Below are 20,563 nucleotides of genomic sequence, written 5' to 3'. Positions count from 1 at the left end.
ATAATGAAATTCTTGAGGCCATTATGATTAATTTTTTATTGTCTTCCCAGCGGTGTGCTCGATAGCAATTGAATCCACTTTTTGCAAAATGACCATTTTGCCCCTAGGTTCTTTTTGTCCATTTTTGAAACGACACTTCTGCATTTGTGTCCTTTGGGTTCTGTGACCTCATTGAGGGTCACATTGGTGTCTTAGAGACACATTGTATCTCTAGAGACCGTTGTTTCACCTTTCACTTTCGCATTTCGGATCCATTATCGGGTCATCTTTTGGTCATCACCGACACTTCCCCATTTTGTGTCCTTTGGGTCTATATCATGCTTTTTTTGCCATGCTCTATGTGTTTATATGCTTTATGATAACATGTTTTGGTTGATAACATGTTTATGTGTTTACGTGCTACATGTTGTATGCCGTTCGTTTAACATTATTTTATTCTAATGTAAAGAGCATGACATGTGACGTATGCTAGATTAGAATTGTATATGTATAATTATGTTGCATATTTGGCATGACACGGGATTGGTCATTGAGGCACGAGTTGAGGTTGATGGTGATTGTAGTCACAGTTTCGTGGTAGTATAAGTTGTTGTCGACCTAGTATTGGTTTTAAGGTAGGTGGATGGTCACCTTTTGCTTAGGCTCTCGTGAGATGAGTTGTTTGGCGTTACCATAGTGCTGAATTTGTTGGTTTGGGGCCATTATGAGGTTATGGACCTCTTAGGATCCTTGATTGTTCAGGATGATTCCTCTGGAACTTGTGTTTTTTGTGGCGGGTACGTTGTGGGCGGGTGTATGGCACTGTCATGCTACCGTACTGGCATGCTACATGTGCAGTTCGGATGGAATCAGTGTCGATTTTGTTTTGATAGGTGCTGTCCTTTTGATCGATGATGATGGTGTTTGTTTTGGGGATTAGTCGTGGTGATTGATTTGGTTGTTGTTGGCATGGCTAGTTGCCATTTTCTTTGGAGTTCTCCTTGAGTGATGACGCTTTTGGGATCAAGTCGATTGATTGATGTTTCGGGTAGAGAGAACATTGCATTGTTAGCGTCACTTGTAGTGTCACCTTTAGATTTGGAGTTAGATTGTTAGAGTCTTACCATTGTGGTAAGGGCTCACATTTGTTTTGAGACAAGTTGATGTCGTATTGGTTTTTAGAGACAGTTTATGGCTAGGACTGGTCCTTCCTTTTGCTTAGACACTCTAGGACACGATGTCCATAGGGTTCATTGCTGCATCATTTTGTCTTTTGCAGTTTCGTTTACTACCGTGTTAGTAGTAGGATTCATGATGTTGTGATGCATGAGTAAATGGAGATGTATCCACATTTACCTTCTTGTTGTATGGCATTAGCATATCTTCCTTATATGCTTAGAGATGCTATACTGTTATTACGCTTTAATGACATGCTTTTGTGCTTACGTGGAGACGTGTTGCATGTACCTTTGATTTTTATCTATGTAAGTAGATTTCTTTCTGGTAGTTACATTCCTTGTCACATGCATGACTTCCAGGTTTGGGTTCCCTTTTGTTTCTCCTCAGTCGCACGTAGTATGTATGTGGGTTTTCGTAAGAGTTTCGTTGTGAGATTCCTTGTAAAGGAGTTGTCACATTTGTTCCATCTTGAGCTATCCACTTCCCTTTTCGTGTTTGTCATATCGACACTTGTAGGAGGATAGGGTTTCTTCTTTTTTCTTGGTTCGTGTTAAGGACTTTACAAGGAGTGAGTCTTTTCTTTTCGTTATGTTGTGCACAGTTCTTGGTTGGCTGGTCCATGAGGATCACCATTATTGTTTTGAGTCCTTGGTGAGGATTTGAAGGATTTTGGTCAACTTACTTCCATGTAGGGGGTGAAGTCTTTGACCTTGTTGTCTTTTATTTCAGAGATAGGGTTGTGGTGTTGTCCTTTTTAGGACTGGTGGTTCCCTTTCTTTCGTGTCTTCCTTGGGGAGTTTTTGCTGTGGTTGTTGACGGAATTGTGGTGCTCAGAGTAAGTTGATTGGTGTGAGATTATTTTATGGGGACTTGTGTCCATATCATTGAGGATTTGTTTGATTATGAGGTGAGCTCGATGCTCTTTTAAGAATGTCTTTTAGAGACTTGTTTCCGTTTTGGAGGTCTGGATGTGGTTAACTTTTAGGAGGAGTTTTGGAGGATCGCTGTTGGATATGGCTTGTTGTGGAGTTTCTCGTCCTAGTTATAACTAGGTATGGTTTTGAGGAATCGTAGTTCCAGTGGTTGTTTATGGATCGATAAAAATTGAGGAATTTTGATTTAGCTTGGTGTTGCCAAGCATGGTTTTGAGAGATTCATCTTGTGACCTTAGTTATTGGCATTTTGATGTGTGTGCCACTTGGTGGATTTGTATTTTGAGGATTTAGTTATCTGTGATAAGGATGTGGATCTAATGTTTGATTACGGTGTAGTCTTGTAGTTGATCTGTTTCAGGGAGATGTGAAGGACTTTCGATGAAATATCTTATTATGAGGTTCGTTTTGATTTCTGTAGGCGTTGATTTGCTTGTCAGGTTTTGGATTCCTGATTAATGTTGTTAATAGGGGTATTTTGAGACATTGGAGATGTTGGTTTTGTTGTATTAAGGATTTAAGGCCTTAAGCATAGCGGTACCTATGGCATTGTTGTCAGAGTTTTGGGATTGGCTAGGATGGTCTGGCCAGACATCTTTGGACCATATCTTAACTCTCACAAAATGTTAGTCTCCGTAATGCTTTTGGCAATGATTATTTTTGACATTGATGTCATTTGTATCGAGAGGTTTCTTGGGTAGACCTAGTGGGGGGCAGGTTATGAATTAGTGCCTTATACTGCCATGCTACCGTACAAAGTTGTGTGTTGTGGGCGAGTACTAGTTGCCGTCGATGCTACCTTACTGATGAGTAAGTGTGGGCAGGCACTAGGCACTATCATTCCTACCACACATTTGAGTACGTCGTGGGCGAGTTCTGGTCGTTATTCGTACTGCCCCATCATCTTGTTCGGTACCCTGATATGATACGTGGTTATCTAGGAGATCTTTTGGGGGTCATTGTTAGATCAGTATGATGGTTCATCTAGAGGGATGTTTACAGTTGTTATCTTCCGTTTCTTTGTCTCACCTTGGGTTCTGTGTGTGAGTTCTGACTTGTTGGGTGGCCATTTAGTCACTTTCCTTTTGAGAGGTTGTCCTGTCATTAGCACGTGGGTGCGAATGACATTGGTTTGTGTGTTATCTTTCAGCTTTGGGATTGCTTTTGTATCGCGTTATGTGGGATACTCGGAGATGTACTCCGTAGTTATCCTGGTTTCGCCTTTTTGTTTTAGTTGGGGCTGGATTTTGGGAATAAAATCCCTTTCAGGTGGGAAGGTTGTAATTACTCGGATTTTCACGGATATTTTTTTCCGTTGTCTTTCCTTTCTGAGTTCAGTTCCTCTTCGCTTAGTGTCGTCTCGAGTGCTCTGGAGTGATTTCCGAGACTCTTTTCTGTGGATTGACAATTTCCTTTGAGGACCGAGTCGTTTCCACATTTTTCATTTTTTGACACTATTCACTTTTCGTCTTTTTCCCTATTTTGTCTTTTCCCTGTTTGACACTTTGTTGGTGTAAGCACACTTCTTGTGTTTGGAGTTGGTTTTTGACTTTATATATCTCTATCTTGAGTGGTTTCCACGAAATACTTATCTTTACTTTTGTAAGAAAGTACTCTGGTTGCTCCCGGTGTCCATAGGGGCATGGATGCAAAGTTTTTTGAAATTATTTTCTTTTCTTGGGGTATTTTTCGTAAATATATTTTGAAGATATTTTATTTTAGGGGTTTTTAAGAAAATATTTTTGGAAGATATTTTCATTCTGGGCCATTAGTGCAGTTTTCACTTTTTGGAGGGGCCATTGTGCAATTAATGAAAGTTATTGCAAAATGCCTTGTTTTGAGCCTGGATCCTTGTACAGGATTCATTTTCACTTTTCGTCGAGTCATGTACTCTTGGAAATTCCTTTCGGTCATTGTTTTCTAGTTTCAGGGTTTCTGACCCCGATTAGCGCCAAACTTGTTTGGGGCATAACTTTCTGATCGGGACTTAGTTTTTGACGCCGTCTCTTCTGTTGTTCATATTTTCTTATTTTGAATCTTTTTTGTTCATAGAGTTTTGTCATTTAAGTGCGTCTACTCAAATTTCACTTTTTCGGACCCGGCGGGGCCTATTCAGGGCACTTTTTGAGATTTCTATAAGAGGGGGGGGGGTGAGATATCTTATTTTTTCATCAGCCCCACTCTCTTGCACAACCTGAAGCTTCCATGGCAGCCCAAGGGAGGCTGCCACCTTCTCTCTCCTCTTTTGAGCTTCATTCCTTCGTCAGAACATAGAAGGGCCTTTGCGTTTAGTGTTCGTGCTGACTACGCACTTCTTTTACCCTTATTAGAACCCATTTCTGACCATTCTTTGAGTTTGGGTTTGAAGTCTAGTTGTGATTTTGATGGGGCTTCCTTGGGGGTTATGTGCACGGTGTAGTCCCCGATAAAACCTGGAAGTTTCGTCGGATTCGTAGCGGTTTCCATTTGGTGGTTTTTGAGATTTTCATCTTAAATTGAGGTAGGGATGTTCTAGGCTTTTGTGTGTGTTGTATTGAGTGTTTAGCATAATTAGACAACTTAATTGCATGCCTTGTATCAATTCTAGAAAATTAGTATTAATTATTTCTTTGTATGAAATTTAATTCACAAGGATGTGTATAACTTAGAATGGAATTGTGGCATGCTAGAAAATCATGTTTCAATATGTTTGTTAATATATATTAAATTAGGATTAATTGAATAAGAATTTTACTTTTTATTTAATATTTATCTTTGGTGAAAGATTAAATCTCATGGCCATAATTTTCATGAAATGAACTTGTAGTATGCTTTTAAATTAAGTCTTAGCATGTTTGTTAACATACTTTAATTTGAGAGTATTTAGACAAGTATGAAAATCTTGAGATTTTAAATTAAATGATTAATTAAAATCTATTTAATGGTTCCCTTGACCCAATTAAGTTTTTTACTTGATAATCATGATGACTAGGAGTTGTGTACTAGTATATATTAAATTGGGACCATTTGAAGTTGCTTTGAAATTTAGAAGTTTAATTATCATGATATAATTAAATTCTACCTTGTTGTGCCATAGGCCTAATTGAGATTTTAGTGAATGTATTTACATACTATGCTATATTGTATAATATGCATTGATTAGGGCCATCTGATTGAGATTTGAAAGCTAAGGAATTTAATTAGTTTATTTGATTAAATTCCATTTGTATTGGTTTAATCATTAAATCCTAAAATTGGCATTGATAGTATGTTTGAAACATGATATTAGACTTGTAATAGATTTATAAATTATGTTTTCAATATTAGATTGTATTGTTATAGCGTGCAGCGAATCACACACTGAAGATTCGACATGTGATGTTATTATAGCGCGTAACGAATCGCGCTCTGAAGATTCGACATTGTCATCTTATAGTTGTTGTGGATTTAGAGCACGTGTTGTGTGGTTACAACCTCCTTGTGCATGAAGGTAGTTTCGTGTACTGTTTAATACGTATATAAGTTGTTAACTTATTTATTTTAGAGTTGTTTGGGACATTATTAAGCTGTGTTGGCTAGGGTTTGGCTCTAGTACGGGGACAAGAGTTCTCTAAGTCAAAAGTTCGCGCATTAGGTAGGCTGCCTGGGGGTTAGTAGCTCCAAATTAGCCCTATAAAGTTCGCGTGTTGGGGAGGCTGCCTGGGGGTTAGTAGCTCCAAATTTGCCTTGTCTAGGCGAAAATCCGAGCTGTGATGTCCAAGTCTTCCACTATTTGATTCCAAGTCTTCCACTATTTAATTTCGTATTCAATTCCAAGTTGACAACCAATGTTTAATTGTGACTTGTGGTTTTGGTAATTGGTGATTTGATGTTATTAAGTACATCCATACTAAATTGATATATTTAGTTGATTTCACACTTTTAGATTGCTTGTTGATAACCTAGAGAATCTATGTCTTGATGTGTGGTATTACATATTCTAATTATGTTAAATTATTATATTTAGTTGATGTTGCATTTTAGACTTCAAGTTGATAACCTTGAGAACCACTATGTTGTTGCTTTGTGTAAGCATGCTCCTATGTTGTTGCTTTGTGTAAGCTTGACCCTATGTTGTTAAAATTGCATGAATGAGGTGATTGATGCTAGAATTGATCTTAGGTAGCTAGGATGCTCCCTGAGTCTCACCTTGACATAGACGTTAGGTGGAATGAACCACAATAATTAAATCATGCAACTTGTAAAACTTTAGGTCGATGCATGCTCATTTCCTACGAGTAGCTTTATGCTACTCACCCCTACGATACTGGGGCGTATTTCAGGTACATGATACAATATTGGAGATTGCAATTGCTTGGGTGATTTGCTGAGTTGAGCTTCTTTAGAAGCATTCTTGTTCATATGCAAGTGTTAGCATGTTCATGATTTGTCTATGAAATATAATTTTTCTAACTTGGAGGTTTGACATGTCAAATGTTGTAAATGTATTGTAATGAGGCCATAGGCCATTGTAGCACATCTATTTTATCATATTACATACACTTGCATGCTCACTTTGGCAAACAATACCTTCCTTGATGAAACAAAAACCTAAAGTTGCATATTTTTGAGTTTGACCATATTCTGTTACAGGGGCATTTTGGGTATTTCACAATGAGTTTTTTTCATTTTTCCGTGCGAGTCACATCGAAAACTTTATTTTGAGGGGGGTTTATTTTTTGTGTTTTTCCCAAAAACATCATCTTGGCCCTCAAAAATCCAAATTTTTCCAAAAAATCCTTGCTGCCAGGTTTTGCAAATTTTTAGTACAAATGTTGTTGGTACTATTCATCGACTTTTTTGAAAATCGTCACGACCGATCCGAAACTTCCAGAGGTCTTGTGGGTGTATATTAAGATTGCTTTTTCAATTTAGGCAATTTAAAAACCTCCCGAAGCCCTATTTCTAAAACTTGGGCAGTAGCTCGGATTATTTTTTTTCCTCTTGACCTGATTTTCTTGGGGGCATTCTAGGCATTCTATAATGCATTTTTTTTGTTTCCGTCAACATGTGGGGTAGAAAACTTGATTTTATTGGGGGTTTCTTCTTTGAGTTTTTCCAAAAATGTCCGTTTAGATGCCCATTTTTACTCTCAGTTGCAGCAGTGGTGGGTTGTCCTCGTCGGGCCACCACGACATCATTTTTGTTTTTGATCTTTTTTCTTCGTCCGGATTCTGAATAATGAAATTCTTGAGTCCATTATGATTAATTTTTTATTGTCTTCCCAGCGGTGTGCTCGATAGTACTTGAATCCACTTTTTGCAAAATGACCATTTTGCCCCTAGGTTCTTTTTGTTCGTTTTTGAAACGACACTTCTGCATTTGTTTCCTTTGGGTTCCGTGACCTCATTGAGGGTCACATTGGTGTCTTAGAGACGCATTGTATCTCTAGAGACCGTTGTTTCACCTTTCGCTTTCACATTTCAGATCTATTATCGGGTCATCTTTTGGCCATCGCTGACGCACCAGGTTTTCAAAACTTGGGCCGTCACAAGAGTAGCTTGCTACTTTAGTGATCCTAGCATCTCCTTAGTGTTGCACCACTACCAAGTTTTGGTGCACCCTTCAAATCAAAGTGGCTAAGAGTTTCAGTATTTCAATATGTATTTCTTAATATAAAAAAAGAGTTGTTATAAAAAAAAATTACCTAAAAATTATTTAAAGAGTTTAATTCAAATTACAAATTACCAAATAAAATTCATAAAAATTTATTTAAAGAGTTTAATACAAATTTCAAATTACCTAATAAAATTCATTTTTCTTGTCCCACTTCAGTTTTGAGTTATAAAGGATTACATAGAAGCCTTTTGCAGTGTGAATATCAGCTCGGAAAACAACTGACAAGTCATCAACAAAAAACATATGAGACACCTTCAACCCTGCCTTGACAATTTTTCTAGGAATATGAACTTTACCCTCCCTGACCAGAGTAGCCATTTGGTTGGAAAAGTGTTCAGTAACCAATGTGAACAGAAGAGGGGATAAGGGACAGCCTTGTCTCAATTCCTTTCTAGGTTGAAAGAAGCCACATGGGGAGCCATTGACAAGAATAGAAAACCAAGCAGAGGAACGGTATTCCATTACCCAGTTGATCCAATTTGTACCAAAACCATAAGAGATAAGGAGCTTCTCTAAGAAATCCCACCGGATTAAGTCATAAGCATTCTGTAAATCCACCTTCAGAGTAAACAAGGGAGAGCAATTTTTCCTAGAGAAACCATTTAAGAGCTCATGAGCTAAGTATTCTTCTTCCTTTAATGAATGCAGTTTGCTCACCTCTTACAAGTTGCGAGACAACCCCACACAGTCTAAAGGTTAATTCAGTGCTACTTTGAATAAATTTTCAAACATCTTAGGTCTGAAGGTTAATCCAGAGAAGAGCACTGCTTTTTTCACCAAATCTGTAAGGAGAAGACGAAGATTGAGAAGACTGTTCCAATGCAATTTGGGATCTTTCCCTATCACTTACTTGGGTCTTCCTTTGTTGCCTATTGAATTAAGGAGGATTCACTGTTGTAAGCTATTGGACAAGTTCAATAACAGAATAAACCTTTGGAATGGCAGAAGTTTATCACTGGCTGGAAGGGTTGAATTGGTAAGATCTGTGCTTACTTCTTTTGTGTATTACTGCAGTTCTGTTTTTACTTTACCAAAGGCTGTGATAAAATACATGGAGAAGAAAATGAGGGATTTTTTATGGGGATCAAATTCTGAGCATAGGAAATTACATGCTTTAAGGTGGAATAAAGTGACACGACCAAAAAATAAAGGTGGATTTGGGGTGAGATGGATAGAGGACGTCAATATGGAAACCACTTGTGTATCTGTTTGGAACTTTCTTCAATCCCAAGATTGTCTTTGGGTGGCTTGGTTCAAATGGAAATACACTAGGGTAGTGTCATACTGGGATTACCACTTTAAGTCCACTGATTCTATGCTGTGGAGAAGGATGCTGGAAGTGAAAGACTTTATGCTCTCAAATGTGGAATTCCAGTTTGGAAATGGTAATACCATTTTTCTCTTTACTGATCCTTGGTTACAAGGAGAATGTATGCTGAATAGATTGGGGGAAAGAGAGTTTATAGAGACTTTGGACTTCCAAAACAAGCGTTGTTGGATGCAATTATTCGGGATGGACATTGGCAGTTCCCTTCTACTAATTCCATTTCAGTGTTGCAATTTAGAAATTTTGCTCTCTCTTTGTCAATTAAGCAGGGTTGTGACCAGTTTTTGTGGAGAAATGGTCAATTTTCTCTTAAAGCTGTGTGGGATAGATGGAGATTTCATTACCCAGTTGTGGACTGGTTTGCAATTTGCTGGTGTGGCTTGAGACCTAGGGCTTCTATGGTCTGTTCTCTTACTATCCAAAACAAACTATTGTGCTTTGTTAATTTGAAAAAGAGAGTTTGCCTCTAGTGGCCATTTGCCATAATTGTGTTCCGGCTGAAGATTATTTGGATTACTTGTTTGTCACCTGTACATTCGCTGAAGCTGTCTGGCGCTAGCTGTCAAATTTGTTTGGTTGGAACATGCCTCAATCTGAAACCTTAGGTAATCTAATTGCTTGGTTTGTGTAGCAAAAATTTATACACAAAGTCCAGAAGAGAATTTGTACTACAACTATATGGTTCATATGGGATGAGAGGAACAATAGACTTCACCAAGGGCGACATAGAGATGCTATTCAAATTGGTCAAGCTACTTGTGGAGAAGCTTTAATACTTTTTTGTATGGATCTAGGGGGGATTGCATCCTCCTCTTTACTTAGCTAGATGTTTATTTGCTTGTGATTTAAATGCTTTTGATGTGGTTACAGCTTGTGTTGACCAAGGGGATGCCCTTGTTGTTTTTTTTATTATCTTGTTATATTTATAAAATTTTCCAGATTTACCTAGGAAAAAAAATGATTACATAGAAGCCTCTTATAAAACTATATATCTAAATAAATATTAATCACATATTTCTCAGCCTTTTGGTTAAGATCAAGTGTAGCATTTCTTTTTATCGGTTTAATATATGATACAAGGGCCACCGGTTACAAATTACCTAACAAAATTCAAAACATATTTATAAAAAAAATTAATTGAACATCTTTATTGACCCACATCGGGCCATGTTTTGGTGCACTCTGACACGAAATATATTTCAAATTATAGAAACTCTAAAAATTATTACCTAATAAAATTCAAATAAAATATTTATTAAAACTCTAACACGAAATATATTTATTACATATTTCAAATTATAGAAACTTTAAAAATTATTACCTAATAAAATTGAAATAAAATATTTATTAAAACTCTAATACGAAATATATTTCAAATTATAGAAACTCTAAAAATTATTACCTAATAAAATTCAAATTTCCATAATTTGAAATATATAATTTGAAATATATTTAGTGTATTTTAGTATTTATTTGTTAATATAAAAAAATTACCTAAAAATTATTTAAAGAGTTTAATTCAAATTACGAATTACCTAATAAAATTCATAAAAATTTATTTAAAGACTTTAACTCAAATTACAACTTACCTAATAAAATTTATTTTTCTAGTCCACAATGGTTTTGAGTTATAAAGGATTATATGGAAGCCTCTTATAAAACTATAGACCTAATGAAATATTAATCACACCTTTCTTGGCCTTTTGGCGAAGAGATGAAGTGTAGTATCTCTTCTTATTGATTTAATATTTGATACAAGGGCCACCAGTTATAAATTACTTAATAAAATTCAAAACAAAATAAAATATAAAAAAATATTTATAAAATATTTAATTGAACATTTTTCTTATCCCATATTAGTTTTGAGTTATAAAGGATAAATGGGAGCCTAAAATATTTATTAAAACTCTAACACAAAATATATTTCAAATTATAGAAACTCTAAACATTATTACCTAATAAAATTAAAATAAAATATTTATTAAAACTCTAACACGAAATATATTTCAAATTATAGAAACTCTAAAAATTATTACCTAATAAAATTCAAATAAAATATTTATTAAAACTCTAACACGAAATATATTTGAATTTTATTAGGTAATAATTTTTAGAGTTTCTATAATTTGAAATATATAATTTGAAAGTATTTATTTATGAATGTTTTGTAAATCATAGAATTTTTATTTTCATATATTTTTTAATTGTTTATAGTTTTCATTCATCCATTAATGGAAAACCTTATTTTGTTTTTTTTGAAGTGACAATTATTGCTCTCTAAGGCATTCTGGGCCTGATACTGTTTTGCCTATTTTTTTTTATAAAACTATAAAAAATTAAAAAATATATAAAAATATAAATTCTATAAATTACAAAACATTCACCACAGGCATCGCACGTGCCTTTTACTAGTAAATATACAAATATATATATATATATATATATATATATATATATGTGTGTGTGTGTGTGTGTGTGTGTGTGTGTGTGTAACGAGCTAGATAACAAAGTTTGGAATGATGACTGCAGGGGCATATGCATTAGGGATAATTAACTCCTTCCAACCTACTTAACGGTAGGCTATTATTGCCCATTCATCACACACAGTGAAAATATCACATCACATCAACACAAGCATATATATATGAATAACAATCACACACATCCAAGCATAATATAATATTTTACATGGTTCACCCAACTGTAGGGTTACAATCATGAGAGAGAGAGATTTCACTATTATGAATCAAGGAAGAGAATATATAATCACATGTCAAAACCCCACTCACCCACTCATCATCTATTTTGAGGTTACATGTATACACTTGGGAATTACATATACTCTCTCTTCCCCTCACAACACTCACCCTTAAACCCCTTACGTCTGTTTTCCCTTCTCTTTTTAAAACTCTCATACTTATTTCTTTTTATAGAGTCTTCAAACTCAATTCTTTATTAGACAAGTATTCCCCAACTTGCCTACAAGGAGTTACCATAATGATCACAACTCTAAAATATAAACATAATGGGATACAATTTCTTCCACAAATTTCAACCTTACAAAACGAAAAAAAAAAGGAAACTAATTTTCTGCACACGAATTTTAAGCCACAAACCCATCAATATCTCCACCTTGGCTCGAAATTCATCTTCACGTGTTCCTTTATAGCTCCACCTCAATTGAAGATCTCTTCACCTCAAATAAAGATTGTTCCACCTCGAACCAAACTCTATCCATCATCCCTATTGGTGTTCATTTGCTCACGCATGGCAACCGACCAATCTTTAACTCATTTTCATCAATTGCTTTTCTGGCTCAAAGCAACAGACCTTTCATTTTCACTCTTCATATTCCCTTTTGCTCTTTATCGGGTTTAGAACAAACCCATTCATTCTTCACACCCCTTGCCTCATCTTGAGAACTACCACCACTCTTGGTTTGTCCTCAAAACTTGTTCCTCGTGGGCTTCACCCCTATCACCTTTGCCCCATCCTGAAAACGAGCATCCTCCGGCTTGTCCCAAGACTTTTTCCTCATGGGCTTCACACCATTGACATAGCTTATGCCATCATCAACTCTGATTGAATTTCCATAGCACCTCATGATCATCTTCTGTTCTGACAAACTTCACAACAATTTTCTGCATTGATCTTTAGGACCAATCACAAGCTCTAACCCACCATCAAATTTGATATTAGTTGTTGGGGATAATTAACTCCCTCAAACTTACTCAACGGTCGGCTGTTGTTGAGAGTTAAAATCCCTCATTCATGACACACAGTGGAAGCATCACATTACATCAACACAAGCATATATATATATATATATGGATAACAATCAGACACATTCACGCACAACACAATACTTTACACAATATTCTAGAGTTACGTCTGTGGGAGAGAGAGATTTCACTATTATGAATCAAGGAAGAGAATATACAATCATATGTCAAAACCCCACTCACTCACTCACTCATCATCTCTTTTGAGGCTACATGTATACACTCGGGATTTACATATATTCTCCCCTCTCCTCACAACACTCACCCTTAAACCCCTTACATCTTTTATCTCTTCTCTCTCTAAACCTCTCATACTTATCCTTATTTATAGAGTCTTCAAACCCAATTCCTTGTTGGATAAGTAGTCCCTAACTTGCCTACAAGGAGTTACCATAATGATCACAACTCTAAAATAGAAACATAATGGGATACAAATTCCTCCACAAATTTCAGCCTTAAAAATAATAATAATAATAAAAAAACTAATTTTCTACACATGAATTTTGAGCCACAAACCTAACAATATGTGGGGCTGTTATGAATTAATCCCTTTTGTATAGACAATGATATAACTAGTAAGGAATTAATCCGCCCAAGATCACACACAAGTGTACAATTATAACAAAGAGAAAATAAGATAGACAGACACACTCAACTACTAACAAGCTTTATACACAGATGAAAAACCACTCACTTTTACTATAGCAAAGAGAATATTGTTGTGAGTTTATGTAGCGTAAGATTTAGAAAATTTTCTATTTTTAGAAATAGATCTGTGTCTTTCTAACTTTACTTATTTTAGCAATTAATCAATTAATCACATGCAAGATAAAATAAAGCAAAGTAATAGAGTTAGAGATGAGACTAGGATTTTTAGCAAGGAAACCTCAATATATTGGTAAAATAAACCATTGTTTGTGCGGGAAAAACGTCATAGACTGTACAGTCCAAAGTAAACCGATCTACTATGTTTGAAACAAAGTATAATGGACTTTGACTTAGGCTCACACCCTACCGTTCTACCAAATACCAATCGCTGACATTCTTCTGGCTTTGTGACGTCTGGTCTAAAAACACTTGATCTCAGGCTTACTCTTGATTTATGTAGAAGGATTGCTGGTAGATTAAATAACACTCCTTGAATGCTTTGACCCTTTCAAAGTGTAATCGCTTTTACCTCTGTTCTTCAATATCTAAATTTGATGTATAAGTAGATTTTTTTTTCTCTGATTGTTATAATTGCAAGACATTGATCACGATTAGGATTTGAATAACACTCTAAACTCACTCTTGTGTTTGTGTGTGTGTTCTGGAAAGAATGACAGGAAAATCAACTTTGATTTTCTGCAAAAATATCTCTCTTTGGCTTCTATGAAATATGAAGTTGTAATGCAAAAACCGTACAAACCTAGATGAAAATCAAGGTTTCTATAGAATATTCAAAGACCTAATCATACATAAGAAAAGGGAATTTTCATGCATAGGACCGATGCTTAGTGTGAATATTGTGTTGAATATATGCATATGCGATATATATGTGACTTTGTAGTTGAGTTTGTTAGTATCAGTGACCATTAGTGTCTTATATTATTGATGATATAATGATGCCCTCAATCCCATATTAGTAGACTCGAAGGTACTCCAAGTTGATGGAAGATATGTTTCTTATATATATGGATTAACTTCTAAAGTACACTCAATGATCATTTTGATCTTGAGATGATCAAAATTAATTATCATTAGACTAAGTGAGAGAATGTAAGAAAAAATAATAGTCTAACTATAATTAATTAATACACAATTATCCATGTATTTAATATAGGTGTGTTACACCATATTAATCTTTAAAGGTGCTACTAATTTGAATGAATAGTTACATATGTATATATAAAGAGTTGTGTCGGTTGATGAAACCAACACATCTCTTCACGTAAATATTGAAACGGTCCTAACCCTCACTATATAAGCAAATGAAATCTTGGAGTCCATCATTCAGTTTTGCAGACATATGAGAGGGTTGAAGATCATTTCCACTATAATCTCTTCAAACTAAGTTTCTATATTTGGTATGTCTCTTTAATCAATTTATGCATTTAGATCCATGAAATTGTCAGGTATGTTTCTATAGGAATTGTCTTCAAACAAATTTATAAAAATGTCAGGTATGTTTCTTATTAAGGTTTATGTACTAAGAGCCATGAATTTTATTTATTATGAAATTGCTTACAGTCATAACCTGCACATAGGGAGGCTATAAAGGCTTTAGGATAGCGCATATTGCGTGCCTCTCCATTACATAGCCAGATGTTTCTTTACTCTTCCATTATTGATTTTATATATTTTACTAGGCTATATTTTAGTATATTGTTTTATTTATACTTTATATATTCTGGTATGATTACATTGTGATACGAATATAAAAGTGTTTTAGTTAAAATGCATTTTAATATAATTATGTGATTAGACTTACAATTAAGATTGTATAAAAATACCAAAATCCTTAACAGCAATGTCACGAACAAGACATAGTGGAGGCGTAAAAGATGGAAGAAAACATTGTCCATGATTCTGGGCATTTTCTTTTGCAAAAAGCCAAGTGGTGTGGCCCTCCACTATTGTTACATTCCAACAGGAAGTTCCACTCAGCATGCATGATTGAGGTCTATAAATAGATCATTGGAAATTGAATTCCAATACACAAAACAAAGGAATTCTCTTCTTTTATACTCAAAACTAAGGCATTCTCGTCTTGTGGTGTGATATATATATATATATATATATATATATATATATATATATAGGTGTTATACATATATTCGCTCTAGTTATACGTAATGAACTCATCTGTTCAAATCCAAGGCCCAACATATGGAAACCTAATCACCATTCTCAGCATTGATGGAGGTGGTATCAGAGGGATCATTCCTGCAACTATCCTTACTTTCCTTGAATCTCAACTTCAAGTATAATCTTCTTTCCTCTCTTCTTTATTTTATTTTTTAGGATATATAGAGTATAATATTTATGCATGTAAATGTACGTGTGTAGATAGAGAGAGAGTGTGTGTGTGTGTGGGTTTTTTTTTTTTTTTTTTTTTATTTTTTTTTTTCAGTAAAAAAATATTTATAAAAAAAATAAAATAAAGAAGAGAACACGGATTTCATTCTTATAGTTGAACCTTAGGACATCTTGCTTGACTTGGCTTGCTTGCCTTTATATATATCAAATGGTGAACTATATGGGGTTGCCTTCGATAAAGCAGGGGCTTGTATTTCAAATGGTTAGGTTAGGGTTAGGAAGCATGGACACTTTCTCTTGGAGTGTCGTTGCGATATCATGCAGACAACACCTAAACATGTGTCGAACATAATTAGAAGTGTCGTGAAATTTAAATATTTTTAAGAAGATTGAATCGAGTCAGTGTTCAAGTTTTCCAAGTTATTTGATTCTCGCACTATCAGTCCAAAAAGCATCCCTTGCGAGTCATTTGGGACAGAGTAAGGACATAGTTTTGAACATTTTCAGGATAGGGAAGTGATTTTGAAATTATTATTTTTGGAATACAATATACTTAAAAAATATATTATGAGTTAATTAGAAAAAAAATTTAAAAAACACAAAAATAACAAAATCTAATTCTAAACTCTGATTTCATATGATAAAATGATAAAAAAATTATTATATATATAATGATATACTATATTATTATTTTTTAAACGTATTCATACCGTATTGGTATTTTATTTTTTGAGATTTACTGTATTGGTGTCAGTATTATATCATGCCTGTAGGCAAATTATAAAGAGAACAGATGTCATGAAGCATAATCTTTTAAGAGTTGGTGCGCATCAGAATAGTTGTGGAATATAATATGGATAGATAACCAAACAACGATAGTGAATATATTTAACTTGCTCTTTTATTCAATTTTTACTTATTATAATTTTACCAAAATAAAACTAAAATCAAACCACAAAGCAAAAATAAAGTGCAAGTAAAGTAAATAGAGTTTAAGAGATGGCACCAGGATTTTATCGAGGAAACCCCAATTAGTAGAATAGGCCAATTGTAACAGGAAAAGCCTCGTTGGACTGTGCAGTTCTGAGATAAACGATCCACTATGTTTGAAGCAAAGTATATCAAACTTTGACTCAGTCTCACACCCTATCGTTCTATCAAAAACCAATTGTTGACAATCCCTGGCTTTGCGATTCCCCTGTCCAACAGCTCTCGACCTCAGGCTTATTCTTAATCTCTGTAGAAGAGTTGCAGGTAGATCAGACAACACTCCACGAATGCTCTGACTTCTTCAAAGTGTAATCGTTTCACCCCTTTTCTTCTACATCTAAATTTGACGAAAAACAAATGAATTATGCTTTTCCGGAATTTTTGAATCTTTAATTATGCTTCAATTCCGATGAGATAGAGAACAATACCACTAAATAATTCTTGTGTTTATGTGTGTGCTCTCAAAAATAAAATCAAAAAAATCAGATTGATTTTCTGAATAAAAATATATCTCAAATATGGCTCTCTAATAGATCTGAATTTTGTATGCAAAAGCCGTGCATAAAAATATCTCTCAAAAGGATTTCTCAAAATATAGAATTGATGTTACTTAAAGCCATGAATAAACCTATGTGAATGACAAGATTTATATAGAGTTTAGAATGACCTAAACCTATGTGAATGACAAGGTTTATATAGAGTTTAGAATGATCTAATCCCTCTGAAAATATGAAAAAATTTGTGCATATAATTTGGTACAATTCTAGGCAAACTAGGAAAGAATTTTGAAACAGGAAACTAGAAAGTAGAATGTTGTTAGGACACCTTGAACCGGTTCAGAGGGGCTGAACCGGTTCAAGTTTGGCAAATTGGTTTTCAAATCCAATCTTGAAGCCTTAAATCTATTCAGAGGGGCTGAACCGATTCAAGTTGGCTAGAACTTGAAACTAGGTTCTTTTAAGCCTGAAAACTCTCTGTGGTAAGTTTGAAATAACTACCAAGTGTAAAATGCGTTCTAATCTGTTTAAAATCCTTCCTAATGTATTGTTCTTACCTTTTTCTTCAAATGATCTTAATCATAGTAACTTTGAGCAACCTTCCAATTTCACAGTCACTGTCGATCCCGATATAGTAACTTGAAGTACAACTCGACTAGGACTTCTTTTGACACCCAAAATTACCAATTACAGAATATATATATTTTACAATCTTTCCAAAATATATATCTCACATGATCTTTATTCAATGTTTATTTATCTGTATATATTTCTTATATTTATGTCACCACAAGTGTACTTCTTTTTTCTTTATTTCCGCATGTCATAAAGTATTACATATATATATATCTGAGAGGTAAAGTATTACATATTGTTAACTTACAATAATACAAACTTGGAACAGGAGCTGGATGGTGAGGACGCAAGACTTGCAGATTACTTCGACGTGATCGCCGGAACGAGCACAGGTGGCCTGGTGACTGCAATGTTAACTGCTCCAGATGAAAATCACCGTCCTCGTTTCGCCGCCAAAGATATCAGACCTTTTTATCTAGAGCACGGCCCTAAGATTTTCCCGCAGAATAGGTACATATATATATGACCTTGATTTTTGTCATTTGATTTCATGCACTCTTGGTGTTATTATATATATATTTTATGTTTGTATGCGTCTAATTACAAATTTTGGAATGAATGAATATATAGCTGCAGGAGCTTATTTGGAACAATTAGAAACCATCTAAAATCACTAAAAGGACCAAAGTATAATGGGAAGTACCTTCACAGGGTTATAAGTGACAAACTTGGAGAAACACGGTTGCTTGACACCGTGACCAAGGTTGTCATTCCAACTTTTGATATTACGCATTTACAGCCAACCATTTTCTCGTCCTATGAGGTATATATAACTCTCTCTCTCTCTATATATATATATGTGTGTATGTATATACACCTTATTACAAGTGTTTATTCTGTATTTTGTTTCATAGAAATTGGCTACAAATTAAGTGCATAGTGATGAGACCTAGCTTAAAATTTTGATGTCACGCAGGCCAAAACCTATCCATGTTTGGATGCTCGATTATCTGACATATGTATCGGTACTTCTGCGGCTCCAACTTATCTTCCCGCCCATCAATTTAAGAACCAAGACAAAGAAGGGAATGTTCATGTGTTCAACCTTATTGACGGTGGTGTTGCTGCAAATAATCCTGTATAATTTTATTAAACCTTCGTGTCTAACAAAACATTTCGCTACACACTAAGCCACCCATAAAAACACTAAAACGAAAGAGCTACTTGCATAAATGTGTCTGTGTATACACACTTTATGAAATTACCCATCAAAATATTGAAATACCAAATTTTGGATCATATAGATTTTCATATATCCTGCTCTATCATTGTTGCAGGCTTTGGTTGCTATAAGCCAAGTAACTAAACAAGTCTTTCCCATTAATCCGGTGGACTATGGTCGGTTTCTAGTCATCTCCATAGGCACAGGGTCGTCAAAGATTGAACGGAAATACAGTGCTAAAATGGCAGCTAAATGGGGTGTTTTGAATTGGTTACTTCATGGAGGTACCACTCCACTAGTAGATGTATTTACTCAAGCAAGTGGAGATATGATTGATTTTCACATTTCTGTGGTCTTCCAAGCTTTCCAAGATAATTATCTTCGAATTCAGGTACAGTTACATGATTCATCATTTTTATATGTATTTTGAATATATACAAGGAGCTTCAACGAAATTGTACTAATATAAGATAATTTTGTATTCTATGTTTCAATTGAATTCATAACCATGCAGGATGATACACTAACTGGGATAGACGCTTCAGTTGATATTACTACAAAAGATAATTTGGACAGACTTGTGAACATTGGTGAAAGGCTGTTGAAGAAACCAGTTTCGAGGGTAAATTTGGGAACGGGTCGCACTGAACAAGTTGAAAAGAGTGGCACAAATGAAGAAGCTCTGAAAAAGTAAATAAAAATAAATTAATTTATTACTCAATATTTTCAGTTGCTTTAAGAATAATAATAATAATTATTATTATTATAGTTTTTATTTATTGAAAGTATCCTATTCCTTGCAGGTTTGCCAAATTACTCTCGGATGAAAGGAGACTTAGACAGTCAAAAACAACACACTTTGACAAGGGCTCAAATTAGTCGGATGATCATTTGTGTTAAGAGAGAGCTTGAAAATGTGAATTGTAATGTAAAACTGATATATTGAATTGGTGTGGTGAATTGTTGTGGTGAATTGTTGTATATTGATACAAGATTACAAACTTATTTATAGGTGAGGATTATGAGGTAGGTGGATGGTAGGTGTGTTAGGTCAATGGTGGTGTGCTACATAGTCAAGGATGGTGTACTACAATGTGAGATATAATATTTTGTAATTGGTAATATTCGATGTCAAAACAAGTCCTTGTCAAGTTGTAATTTCAAATTACCATAACAAGATCGCCATCGATTGCGGAATTGGAAGGTTGTTCAAAGAAGAAATACTAAGATCATCGAAAAAGGAAAGAACAATGATTTTAGGAAGTCGTTTCCTACTTAAGACACAATACATACATGGTATGTTCTTCAAGTTACCAAAAACAGAGTTTTCCAAGTTCTACTTGAAATCTATTGAGTGGGAACCGGTACTAACACTTGGGAACCGGTTCAAGAACAAAGAATTTCGAAGGAAACCATTCTATCTA

The 20,563-nt window shown here is 34.7% G+C and overlaps 1 protein-coding gene and 2 pseudogenes across 1 annotated transcript; all 3 read left to right on the top strand.

Annotated features, from left to right (window-relative positions):
• The first annotated feature begins 10,067 nt into the window (after positions 1–10,067).
• On the top strand, positions 10,068–10,240 carry LOC132275496 (U2 spliceosomal RNA; annotated as a pseudogene).
• A 500-nt stretch (positions 10,241–10,740) lies between these two features.
• LOC132275495 (U2 spliceosomal RNA) lies at positions 10,741–10,854 on the top strand (annotated as a pseudogene).
• A 4,763-nt stretch (positions 10,855–15,617) lies between these two features.
• LOC132273273 (patatin-like protein 2) lies at positions 15,618–20,274 on the top strand. The gene is made up of 7 exons (XM_059774266.1): positions 15,618–15,799; positions 18,246–18,427; positions 18,548–18,740; positions 18,894–19,055; positions 19,255–19,530; positions 19,654–19,829; positions 19,943–20,274. Exons 1-7 carry the CDS (start codon positions 15,671–15,673, stop codon positions 20,016–20,018), a joined length of 1,194 nt encoding a protein of 397 aa, XP_059630249.1. The 5' UTR covers positions 15,618–15,670; the 3' UTR covers positions 20,019–20,274.
• Positions 20,275–20,563: the final 289 nt, after the last annotated feature.

This window comes from Cornus florida, unplaced genomic scaffold (assembly GCF_030987335.1).
Source record: "Cornus florida cultivar Cherokee Brave unplaced genomic scaffold, ASM3098733v1 CherokeeBrave_3.0.0_Hap2_Chr09, whole genome shotgun sequence".
NCBI classification, from domain to species: Eukaryota; Viridiplantae; Streptophyta; class Magnoliopsida; order Cornales; family Cornaceae; genus Cornus; species Cornus florida.
The sequence above is the reverse complement of the archived record's forward strand: the minus strand, read 5'-3'. Positions and strand labels throughout refer to the sequence as shown.